At 36.6% G+C, this 12,986-nt stretch overlaps 1 protein-coding gene across 2 annotated transcripts in view; it reads right to left on the reverse strand.

Moving 5' to 3' along the window:
- Positions 1-12,986, reverse strand: part of GRK4 (G protein-coupled receptor kinase 4) — a 39,129-nt gene that overhangs the window by 14,166 nt on the left and 11,977 nt on the right. For both annotated transcript variants that reach the window (XR_012580490.1, XM_005485688.4), the window contains exons 4-9: positions 9,211-9,288; positions 8,074-8,174; positions 6,642-6,734; positions 4,639-4,702; positions 3,829-3,969; positions 1,388-1,578 (exon numbers count right to left, since the gene is read on the reverse strand). Coding sequence is in view for 1 of the 2 variants with exons in the window: in XM_005485688.4 (XP_005485745.1) it covers positions 1,388-1,578; positions 3,829-3,969; positions 4,639-4,702; positions 6,642-6,734; positions 8,074-8,174; positions 9,211-9,288 (668 nt within the window). In the remaining variant the exon portion in view is untranslated. The remainder of the gene's footprint in view (positions 1-1,387; positions 1,579-3,828; positions 3,970-4,638; positions 4,703-6,641; positions 6,735-8,073; positions 8,175-9,210; positions 9,289-12,986) is intronic.

Genomic DNA, 12,986 nt, shown 5'->3' on the forward strand with positions numbered 1-12,986 from the left:
CCCAGTAGTTGGCTAAAGAATCAGCTATTGAAATAGATTCTTAAAAACAATATGTATCTATACATATATACATACAGTTGTGACAAGAAGAAGAATCTGAATAACATAAAAGAAAAAAATTTAGGAAGAATGACTCTAGAGTTGCCATTCTAAATGAGAGAAAACTGTTCACCAAGAAATCTAAGTAGGGTTTTTCCCCCCACATATTGGTTAATTGATGTTCTGTAATATGTGTATTCGTGGTAAAGTTTCATTATCTTATGAGATTAACTATAGACAAAAGTCATAAAGATGCTCTGCTCCTCATGGTTTTAAGTCTCAACAATCCTTATAATGTTAATAAATGGTATTAAATATAAGATTACAATAGCAGAGAAACCAGGAGAGATCAGAGGTAAAAAAACTGAAGAACACTGGGATTTGACATAAGTGTTTGAAGGTTGTCTTGTGGGGAAACAGCTAACAAGTTGGTGGGGCTGTGGTTTGGGCTCTTTTGTTTTGTTTAGGCTTTTTTGTTATTTTGTATTTTAAACAATCAGTTTTGTTTTCATCTGAAGAATGTAAAATGACCTACTTGTAGCTGATGAAATGTCTCACCCCTGCTTCCCTCCTATGTGTATGCCAAAACACAGTGTCTAATACTGCAAGACTGGCCAAATTCTCTAGGGAACCACATCCAAGCACCAGCATAAACCTGATTCACTCTGCTTCTGCCACTTGCCACTCTGTGTGTCTGTGTGTGTGACACTTGGTGCTACACAGCACAAGTACAAAGAAACCATTCTTGGTCCCCCACTAAGTTTGTTTGCTTGTTCTGTAACATTAATGCATACCAGGGGTTAAATGATGTATGTACAGAGACAAAACAGAGCATTAAAATCATACAATCTCAATTGCAGTGCATAAAGCTTCTGATAGTTTCATTAATTCAAAGGCAATAATAATTTTATTGGAGGAATCTGAAACTAAAACAGAAGAAGGAGCTTTTCACATGGGCTATGACTATCCTGTTACCTTTGGGAGTGTAAGATGCAATGCAGCCAAGGACTTCTAGAGCCCTCTGTGAACTACTTTAGAGTGAGCAGGAACAAAATGCCATACTCCTAAAACTTATGCATTAAAATTATAAATTAATTTGCTTTGTAGATAATAGTTTAATTTCATTTTATACTGTTTTAAAATATATCAAGCATCAAGACCTAAATCAACAGCAAGAAGACATAAGACATATATTCCTAGGGATATGCCATGAAAAGGACAACTAAGTTTTTTTTTTTTATTCTTTTCCTACAAAATTAAAATACAAACTTGTTTTAGTAGGAAACAATTAATATGTTTAACACTGAAGAGATGTGAAAAAGTACAAGTAAGTGTAGATGACACTCACCTGTAAACAATTCTCTCCCTTTGCAAATCCTCCAGCCCACAGCACAGTTCTGCAGCATAGAAAATAGCCCTTTCTTCATCAAAGCCAGGATTTCCCATGTTATATATGTGAAACTTCAGATCCCCTCCATTCATTATGGTTAACACTAAACACAGGGCATCTTTTGTCTCATATGTATAGGATAAACTAACCTAAAAATGGGCAGAGTGAGAGCACAACCATTAATCATTCATAAACCCCAAAACAATTCACAGATCTTTTTTCCAATACAATCAACTTTGAATCCTTTTTTAAGGCAAAAAGAACAAAACATACAAGTGGAAAATCATTCCTGCAGAGTACTGGTAGACACAAAGGAATTCAGACTAATTTGCCTGTGTACACAAACCAGACACACAACACAAAAGCTGAGTGGCAGATCTGTTCAGGTACCCAGAAAATACATTTATTGATGATGCCCCTCAGCTGCACGGTACCTGTATTACTCTTTGTCCAGACAGCATGAGCATATTCCTGATTTTATTCATATCTCATGAATTATGCACTGCCAAACCATCTTCCTGAACTACGAGACTCAAAACTGCCCTAGAGGAACTCAAATTATTTTCAATCAAATGTGTAGCTTCTATTCCTACCCCTGCCTCCCCCCAGGTAACTGCATATTTCCCTCATTTAGAACTTGCCAACAGCAGAGACTCAGTACAACTCCTTACAATCTTTCTTCTCACTGTACTTGAAATGTGGTGCTGATAGGCAAGGACAAAGCACCACATTTTTTTCAGGTTTTAGGTGAAAGATTTTAAAGTGCATTTAAAGTTTTAAAGTAAACTTGTAAAATAAAACAAAACCCTCCCCACGTAACACAACGTAATATACCACAAAATTGAACTGCTTAAGTTACAAAGTTAAATTATGCTATGCAGATGATCATCTGGTAGGATCTTCAAAATTACCTACCTTGTACTAAGAGCAATGGAATTCAAACATAGCTTACATTAGGTAAACTAGCTAGGTAAAAAAAAAAAGTAGGGTGTGGGTTTTTTTAACTCAAAAAATTTATTTTAAATGTGTACAAGTAAATAATTGTTTTAATTCAGTAACAGAACCAAACTCTTCCTTCAGAAGTATAAATACAATACTAAATCATAAAACTAAATAAATACAGAAATCAGCTACTCAAAGCATAGCTTCCCATTTGGTGGTTTAAACTGCTGTGTCCAGCTATTTATGACTGTACTTGTGAGAGAGGCATGACAAGTTATCTGCCCACTTCAAAACCAGCATTACTGCAAATGCTAAACCTACGTCTTCTCTGTTGCATAAAAACCACCATAGGATAGCAAGAAGAAAATAACTCATCCTCAATTTTATAAAGCAATTTCAAATTCAACTTGGATCAATTATTGATTTACAGTGTTTACATATGCTGAAAAAAATGTTACTCAGAAATAGAAGTTTCACTGTTTTAGTAATTTATGGATCAAGCCAGGTACTCCCTGGATTCAGTTTCAGTCAATTTAAGCCCAGAAGCCTTGTGCAAAAATAACATTAGCATATTTATACAAAACCGTAATTTACAATAGTTTAAAATATTAATGTGTCTGGCCAGCAAATTCTTAATTTTTCTTGTAGCTGGCAGTATTCTACAGTGGTTTTTCTAATACATAAAACTTATCAGAAAATACATACATACATACATATTTTATACATATATATTTATAAATAACTTTCACTATCCTCTAAAACAGGTACTTTAAAATCCTCTGAACAGCAATACAAAATTTATAAGTCAATGGATTTCAAACCAAAGCAAAGTGTATTTGAAATTAACATTTAAATGACATTACAATTAAAAAGTAAACATTACCTGGGGAAAGTTTTACTTGGTGTATCTTTGAACATTTTAACTTCTTATACTGCTTAGTAATTAGAGCTACTAACAGAGCATAATTTACACAAGTTACAAATGCTTAGGTATTAAAACTAAGATTTCCATTACATGGAAATTCCATTAAAAAGTTAATTGTTTCACATCCAAGATACTGCTTTAAGCCTTGGTACACAGCAAAGCAATATAACCTGAATCAATACAGTATTAAAATGTCATGTTTGTCTTAAAATATATCAGCAACGGGGTAACAAATGCTATGAAAATACCTCAGGATATAAAATTAAGAAAAGGACAAAGATTCAGTGGCATCAGCATGCTGAAACACTGCCTTAATGTTCTGGCTGTCAGAAATAAAGCAGGTGGACCAAAAATAATCCTTGTGCACTGAACTATTCCCAATCACATACAAAATGTATTTATCATTGTATCAATCATTCCTCTCATGCACTCCTTAAATCAATTTTAAAAAGAGTTTTGTGCCCACAAGCTCCTGGAAGAGATAAATGAAGCAAACAAGATAAATTTCTGAAAATAGAAAGTAGATACTTACTACAAACCTACTATTCACTTTTTCTAGAATTCTTTTTTCATTTAGAGCCATTGATTCTCCTTTCCTCTTCTTTATTCTCTTTTTTTCTAGCTTTTTGCAAGCATACATTTTTCCTGTTGCCCGTACTTGACAGGCACACACCTACAAAAAGAAGGATAGTGTGTCAGAGATGCTTGAGGCTTTTTAGATTTTTTATTTTAAAGAAAATTAAATTTAACTTTCTTTTTAAACTCTTTAATGCTGTCAGAAAATTATGGTCTGTAAATATCAGAGCCTTTACTCATGAAACTTTAAAGGTTCACAAAAACTGTAACAGAAGTAGAAAAAGTGATTATACAGAGGCAAGTACATTTCTTTGGGGGTTGAATAGTTTAGCAAAACTGTGGATCCTGTGCTAGTGAAACAAGTGACTACAGTAACAGTGCTAAGTGTCCTAGGATGTGTCAAGGACAAATATTCACATCACAATAAACCATGTACAGAGGCAGTTCAATAAACTATAAACAGAATTATTAAAATCTATAGATTTTAAATTAGGTTCATGAATATTCTACATAATTAGCAAATTGCAACTAAATTCTCATTTCCAAATGAAATTTCTAAATAGAAGCGACTGTTGTCAGTCACTACAAGTTTTCTGCAGCTTTGTGCACGACCTACAATGCTTTAACACATTAAAACAGTTTGCATTGACAACAGTTTGCCAGGTGATGTGTCAAATGTAGATTGATAGAGACAAGAGTTAAACAGACTCCCCTTTTTCTCTGATTCCTTAAGAAGTGCCTTGCAGAAAGATACTTCTGTACTCACCTCTCCAAATCCACCTTTGCCTAGTACTCGGTAATGCCTAAACGTGTGTTTGGTTACTGGCTGCCTGATTAACAGAAACAATCAATTACTGCAACAGGAATTACAAACGTTAGCAATCCCTCCCCACCCCGAGGTCTGTCTTCATTTTCTCCTTTGTGTTCTGACATATTTCTGAACAGATGCTGCCTTAACCTCATGTAGAAGTACTATAATGAGCTGAATTTCAAACGGAAGGGGTGCTCTGCTAAGAAACGTGGGCTCCCTCATCTGGTCACTGTTGCGGTGTGTTGCAATGTCCTGTTTTAAACTTCCGGGTCCCTTCCCAGGTGTGCCTATACCTCTCTCCCTGCCCCCTCGCCCCCTTGCTGAGTGAGTCCTGTCAATCAGGCTTAAGATTCCAGCAAGGCGTCGTGTGGTTAGTCAAATTCAAAAGATGCCCCTATGCCCAGAGGTCATTGGCCTGTCTGTCATCCTCCCTTGAGACCCTGCCCCTTTCACCTGGTTGGTAGCTCACCTGTCCCCTCCCCTTCCCCTGTCCCGGAGCTTAAAAGGTTAATCAGACCATGCGGCCTGATTCTGGTTGGAGCAGTTGCCCCGTTTCAGACCTCTGTAACCATGGAATAAACATCTGGATATAACTCTCCAGCAGAATCCTCTCCTTTCTTCTCTTCACCATCGCCAGAAGCTCTCTCTCCTGAGGTAAACGGAGTTCCTGACAAGCCTGGACTTGCTCAGTGCCCTGCTGCAATCTCCGGCAGCCGAGGTATCTCTGGGGTAAAGCACCACAGAAGCTGCCTTTGGCTCAGCAGCAAGGGTCACACTGACCCAGGCACAATCTAACTGGTAATATTGGGATTCATATTCCAATAGGTCACCAGGCACTGCCAAGAGCAGGAAGGGAAGCTGCCCAGGTTGGCCCTTTGCTGCCTCAGTCAGAGCCTGCCGTGCTCCCAGCACAGGCCATTGGCACCTCCTGCCGCCTCCTTATTGGCTCGCTGACACGCAGACTGTATTTCAGTGCGGTCATGCTGACAATGTGGCATTTCAAAGGTAAACCATCGCTGATTTCCCTTTGCTTTTTACTAAAGAAAGAGTTGTGGTATGCAAGAGCAGTTCAATTTGTTAGGGTATTGATGCAGAGGAGGAGGAACAGATAACTGGAGGCAGGAGAGCTGTTGATCCCTCTATGCCAAAACTCCTGAATGTGTCAGAGCAGGGCTATCACAAGGGACTGGCTTTTCCTGTGCTTGCTTTAAATGAGCACTCACTGCAGCTTTGCTCTTAGGACAACAGTGGAGGTTCATTTAGTAGAAAATTTGAGTGACTTCCCTAGTTCTCTTGGTGGTTTTGCAAACAATTCAGTAAAATAAAGACATTGGATAATTGGAATTTACAACAAAATCAGTGCTTAAGCACCATAATGTTTGAATGTGTGATCACAGGGGGCTGAATTTGAGTCAATTTGTAACAATTTCAGCCTTCTGAAAGAGTCTGGACACTCACCTAGTATTGATTTGAATGTACTACATTCTGATACATATATAATATGTAAATCTTGCTATCTTGTAATTACTAGATCTCAATCTGTACCACCCTAAAAAACCTAGTACCAATCCAATTACCCAATGGGTTATAATACTAGATTAATCTGTTTATTAACCACTCATTAGACCAATTTTGAAACTAAAGGATGAGAGTATTCCCAAGAATGATTGGTATTCCACTGCACACTTGACAGCAAAATATTTCTGAATTTGAATTTACCCTTAATACCACTTAAAGACTTAAGATTTATCACTTAAAGGTTACAGACACAGTTCCATTGGAGTATTGGTTCTCCTGCTATCCATCAACATCATCCTTTACATCTTGTCTTTCAGATCATAATTTCTTAGACAGGCAGTCTCATTTAGCATTCAGCTCTACAGCATTTCCAGCATAAAAATCAAAATTTGCCACAAAGTAAAGGTAAATTATAATGCAAACATTATAAATAAACTTACTTTTCCAGCCATTTCCACTGTAAGAAACGGGAAAAATACACACTCTCCTGGTAAGCTTCAAAAGGTCTTTTGCTTAGGTATTCATGGACAATTCTAGCAGGAAAATAAACAGAAAAATAAAATCCATCTTATTCTGAAAAAGGCTGCTGAAGCAAGAGGTGCTATCTATCTATAGACATATATTTAAACATATCAATGAAGCTGTAGGCAGAAAAACATCACCACTGTGCTCTACAATGGTTTTGACCTAAATGTCTCACAAAGTGAGACAGAAAACTGTAACAGAAAATTGTTCCTGTCAAAACACTTGTGAAGGCCAAACTGCTGCTACTTATAGAACTAGACACTTTGACCTCTGCATTTTCATTGTCTTCAAACCCTCTTAAACATCAGCTTCTCAGCAGCTTTTTATGCATGTATCACCCTGCAAATATGAACTCTGAAACTATCTACAAGGTTTCATGCATTCTTTGGAGACTGGTAAACACATTTTTTTTTCTAGGATTTGAAATTGAAGTTCTAAAAGCCATATCCAAACCTTGAACACCAAGTACCTTAAAAGAACCACACCAAGATGGAGGTGGGGAGGGAAAGAAGTCATTCAAACTGTAGTCAGGTCTTTATTGGCCAGGGGAAAGGGGATGATCCACATGAGACACTCCATTTGAGACATGTTTTATGAGCTGTTCTCACACAGCCCTTTCAATCTTATAATCTCAGCTTGTTACAAAGCATGCTTATTTCTGTTGCCAGGGAGATGACCCAAGCAGTGACAAAACCTGCAGTCATCCTTCAGACATGATCAAGCATGCCTTGAAGAACCAGAAATATTAGAAACATAAAGGCTTTAGAAAGACATCTAACACTCATAAACATGTACCATCCCTCCAAGACAAGCCTCCCCTGCTACTACTGTGTGAAATGTCACTCCATGACTGCAGAACAAAACCAAGCTGTATTGTTTTGGGTTAACTATTACAAGTGATCCTCTGATCAGCCATCTTAATGGCACATAAGTGTTGGCCTCAGTTAAACCTGTTTTCAAGAACCTTAAATGTCTAAAGTTGTTCAGAAACCTTTCAAGCTTCAACTTATCATTTCATATTTTTCTGAGTACCTCCATAATGGAAGAGAGTCTCTCAAAAAGTAAGAATACAGTAAAGAGAAATATCATTTATTTCTTGGTGTCAGACAACAGTGTGATTTTATGCAAAAGCAGCATTAAAGAAAAAGCTCTGCAAAAGTCAAACATCGAAATCACATCTGAAGGAAACCCAATCCTCTAATAAATCTGTTCCAAGTTTCTTCCTTTACTTACTCATTTTAGGGACTCAGTACTTCTGGGTATAACAACTTCATATTTCACTTTCCTTAGAAACACATAAATTTCTCTTGTAATTCCCAAACTTAGCACTAGGCATTTTTAACTTACCTAGTACAGTCCATGAAAAGATCCTTAGAAGGGTTCTTTTCCAGTCTTGCTTTACATTCATTTACTGTTTCCTGAGGTATTTCTGGCAAGTGTGCTGCAGACTTAACATAATAAAAAAGAAAGGAAAGCAACAATGAAAGCACGTAAATCAATACAAAAACTAAAAGTTTTGTATTCAAAGATAAATTAAATTTTTTAATACAGTTAAAGGAATGGAACAGTTTGACTAAAGAGAAAATCAAGAAAGTCGTATTTGAGCAAAATTTTTATTTCTTTCCTGTTACAGAACAATGCATTGAAAGTTATTTCAGTTATTTACTATTTCAGTATCTGGGGGAATAAACTTGGCAATAAGTCAAATTTCTTTTTCTTTCCATAAGTCTACCACCAAAAAAGCAAGTCATCTCTTTGGCTTGGCAGGATGGAAAGGAGAAAGAAACACAAACACAGACTGGGAAACTATTTCAAACCAGATCAAAGAAATCTGGAGATTTTTGAAAAATGTATGTGAATTACGTTAGTCCCAAAGAAATTCTCAAAAATATGTACCAATTAAGATTCCATCTGCTTATGAGGCATCTTCAAGGCCTTTTGTATAAGATGACCAAAGCAAGAGAAGCAGAAGGAACATCTCTTCATAAAAAGCAAATATCGAATTATATACCCACAGAAAAGCTTCCACTGGATACCAAAGAAAAGACATTTGATAAATTAAAAAATCAGCTACTAATGATTACCATGGAAAACAAAGTAACAGAATGCTTCAGAAGAAAACAGCATTTCACTTTGTGAAAACCTGCAGCAATTCTGAAAATTTACAGCAAACAACCAAGGCCACACAGGAGTCTAAAAGACTTCAGATGACAATACACCGAGTTAAGTTGTTTTTAAATTTTCTGTAGGTGTTAAATGGAGAATAAATTGTAATTGTAGTAGTTATTTAAAAGCAGAGATCAGTCAAGGTTTCTACTCCAGTTGATTGAGCAGAATTTTAGAAGGCAGCACACCTCTCAGAAAGACAAAAATGGGATCAATGAAATTTGAAAGTCAATTTACTAAACACAATGCAACCACTTATATCTCTCTATTTATCTGACACTTGCAAAGCACTTGAGGACATTTTTGCAATATATTTACCCCGTTAGTGAAGTATGTCTCTAAAACTTTGAGGCCACAGTCTATGCGCTTTTCATCTGAAGATACCTCATATTCTGCCTAGGGAAATGGAATTGAAAATTTTATTATGTTTACAGTCACTTGGCATCTTTTACATGATGATAGGTAAATTTTATCATGAATAACACAATACTCCTCATATAAAAGAAACAGAAGGCTATAAGGTGAAACACATATGAAGAACAGTCCTAAGGAAAAAAACAAAGCATATGGAATTTAATCTTTGGAAAACATACAAAGTCTAACAATTAATCTAAATGCAATTACAGAAACTGCATCCTAGAGGTTAAACTAGATCAACTACAATTAAATAGTATTTATGTAGTGTTGTAGGACAGAATGACTCAGATGGAAAATAATCAGGAGTACAATAATCAGCTTTTTCTTCACTGTACTTTTTTCCCTTTGTGTGTTATTCTTTGCTTCAGTTTTGGGTAAAACCAGGATAAAACTACTTTCTACAAGCTTATAAATGAGATCTAAACCAAACCCTACATCATTCTTTGAAAAATTAAATTGATTAGATACAAATCTTGAAAGTTTTTTAGCTTAGTAACATCTGGTACTGAGATGAAGAAAAAGAGAATTGTGTAACACAGTGCTTTTTGCAGATAAACAATTGGCAGCTGAACAGAGCTCCAGAAGTGGCTACTTATGGAAAAAATCCACAACCAACACATCACCACACAGATACTACCACTGAAAAACTTCAAGGACTACTTACTATTAATAATTTTATGGAATAAAAGCAGACATCAGAAGTTACAAGATTTCAAGAGAACCCCAAATCTGGGGAAAGATTAATTAGAAAAGAGCAATCTCAAACAGCAAGATGTATTAGGTTTGTTAGCTGGGCCAACTCAATCAAAGCTTATTTCATATTTCAGGATGTAAATGCTGAATGTAAATGCACCTAGGAACAAAGAATACAAGGCAGACTTCCAGGATGGAGAACTGTATCAAACAAAACAACAGTGGGGCTTATTGAGACAACAATCATTAGAAACCTCATTGGAAATTACAAGTAATTGATGTAATCAGAAGTTATTTACCTTTATAAAGAAAACTAGAACACTAAAAAATGACAGTCCAAGAACAAAACACACACAATACTGGAAATAATGGAACTCCTGATTTCCAGTTCTGCCATTAATGACAACTAATCAACACTGACTCAAGTCTTCAACATCTTTTTCTACTTCAGCACACTACCCAAATCCACCAATCCAAATGCAAGCCATAATTTCTGCTGTTCAATTCCACAACAAAAAGTGGAAAGGAAATGGTAAGGAATTCATCTGCAACCTGAGCAAGTCAAAAAAGTTTATCAACCTAAAGTTCAGCAGTGTGCTTAGCATCTTTAACACTAATTTAATACAATTAATTAGGCATACTGTTTTAAGTGGAGAGTGTAATTTAAAAGGAAGTTTAAGAGGTGGCCTTTCCAAATATTTCTGTTACTTACAGGGAAGTTTGAACTGTCACTGATTCCTTTTCATATGTGAGTAACCCTGTCCCTAGCTGGTGAAATGAGTCACTAGATTGGATAACTCACTCCTCACTTTAAGTTCTGTCCCTTACATTCAATGATTTCACAACTCTTCTTTCTGTAAAGCCAAGCTGACTCCAGACTTTTAGGTCACGCCTTCCCAAGAACTGGACCTTACCAGACTCAGTACAGGCAGACAACACAGCATTGTTGATTTTGGACTCCAGAAATTATCACATTGCTGAAATCACATTGCTTCATGTAAAAGAGTCAGGAAACTCCATTAACTATGATGCAAGGTTTTTAAGGCTATGATATTTCATTTTGGGAATTTCTTTTTCCCCAAAAAAGTAAGCCTAGAATTTTTTTAACATCTCAAAAAGCAAAGCTTGGCAAAAGCCCAGGTAAAAAGCACACAGCCTCAGCTTTTGCTTCCTGTATTGCCTTACAAAGAATACCAACGAAAGAAACCCCTCAACCCCTAAAAGATCAAATCTTGCTGAAATCTGGTGCTGAAGTCCACAAAAGGGAATCAGGCTGACTCAGGAACCATCTATAAGAGATAGCAGGTATTTTATCTCACATCCTTGATCAAGATAGGATGCTAGTTTCAGATCACAAGTCATCAAAGGCTATCTTGTTTCAATGATTCCCAAGAATAATTCTTCCCCCTTTTCAAATGCAAGTTAAACATTTTTTTTCAAATGCAAGTTAAACAACAAATACAAAAAAGTAAATTGTGAAACCATCCCTTACATCAGATTATCTGAGCTATGCCAGTCTTCGTTCATTCACAGAAGTGTTGCAATCCACAAAACATTATAGGTTGCATATTTCAAAACAGTACAGATTTTTCAGTTAGTTACTTCTTAGAGACAGTTTTACCTGAAAATTACATCTCTAGAGCAAGGACACACCTGCCTTACAGTCATGCCTAAGATTCATTCTCTTTTGTGCTGCCAAAGATTTTGCTACTCCTTATCTAAGATATAAGGATTAAAATGTGTGCAGAAGTTGTAACCATTAGGGGTAAATCCACAGTTGCCAGTGCATGGCACTCATTAAGGGCTCTGGTTTATATTTATATTCACTTCAGGAATGAAAGCTCCACTGTTCTGGATTTCCATTCAATCCATTCAGTCTCCAACTGTCAATGTAGTCTCTGCAATCTGGCGCTCAAACAGCTCCTGGGAGTCACAAAAGTGAAACACACCTGGGGAATAAGCCCAATTGCACACAGGTTCTTTGACAAATATAAACAATTCCACCTATTTGACACTTAAACTCTTTTTTAGCTGATCTAGTGCCTCAGTTTTTACTACCAAAGGGGAAGGAAGACACAGTGAAATAGGAGGCACAGCAATAATCCCATGGACATTCCTTACACCCTGCCTCTTCCAGAGCCATCTCACATTCCAGTATTGTAGTTTGGGACGCATGCAAGCAGCAGCATTACCCTACTTCTGTCTTCTTTGGTCATTTGCTCTCTGCATGTAAGAACAAAAATGGCTGGACTGAGAAAACCTGTTCTTTTGTCAGCAATCTCAGTTTGAGACTGTATCTTATTGCTCTTGGATTAACTGTGAGGGACAAAGAATCAAAAGCTCTGAGCTGTTCTTCTCTTAAGGGCTGTTTTGTGCCTGCCTAATCTCCTCACTACTTTCCCCCTCCCAAGGAGGGTTTTGGGCTGAGGATTTTTTGCAAAATATAGCTGTGGGCAAACTTCCTTCCTCCCTTGTTCTTCAGCATTAGGTATCAAGATGTAAATATATCAAGATCTTTTCCCTTAGTCTCAAAAGAATTGTTTTTTCTCCTTCCTTAGATGGTTCTCTAAATTTTCATCTCCATTATATGATTTTTAATTAGCACATGCTATGTAGCCTAGGGCTTCCATGCAAGTTGCAACATTTTTAAGTCTATGTTAATAACATTTTGAAGGCTGAGTATAGCAAGTAATATTCATAATGCAGATACCCTTTCAGCACGTCTTCCTAAAATTGCTTCTCTCTTTCCCATCATGCCCTTTTCTGTAGCTGGGGCCATATCAAGATGGCAGAGACTCCACAGTAAACACCAAACATTTTCCTTTAGTAACAGAGATGGTTTTTTGACATCCATCAGAAGTTACAGCTTTACAGTCAGCAAAGACTATGTTTTCAAGTATACAGCATAAGGAAACAGAGGTGTATAGAGAAAATGAACAAAGTGGTTGTGTCTTAAAGAGGCAGGCAGCTAAACCCCCCACAGG

Source organism: Zonotrichia albicollis, chromosome 5 (assembly GCF_047830755.1).
Source record: "Zonotrichia albicollis isolate bZonAlb1 chromosome 5, bZonAlb1.hap1, whole genome shotgun sequence".
NCBI classification, from domain to species: Eukaryota; Metazoa; Chordata; class Aves; order Passeriformes; family Passerellidae; genus Zonotrichia; species Zonotrichia albicollis.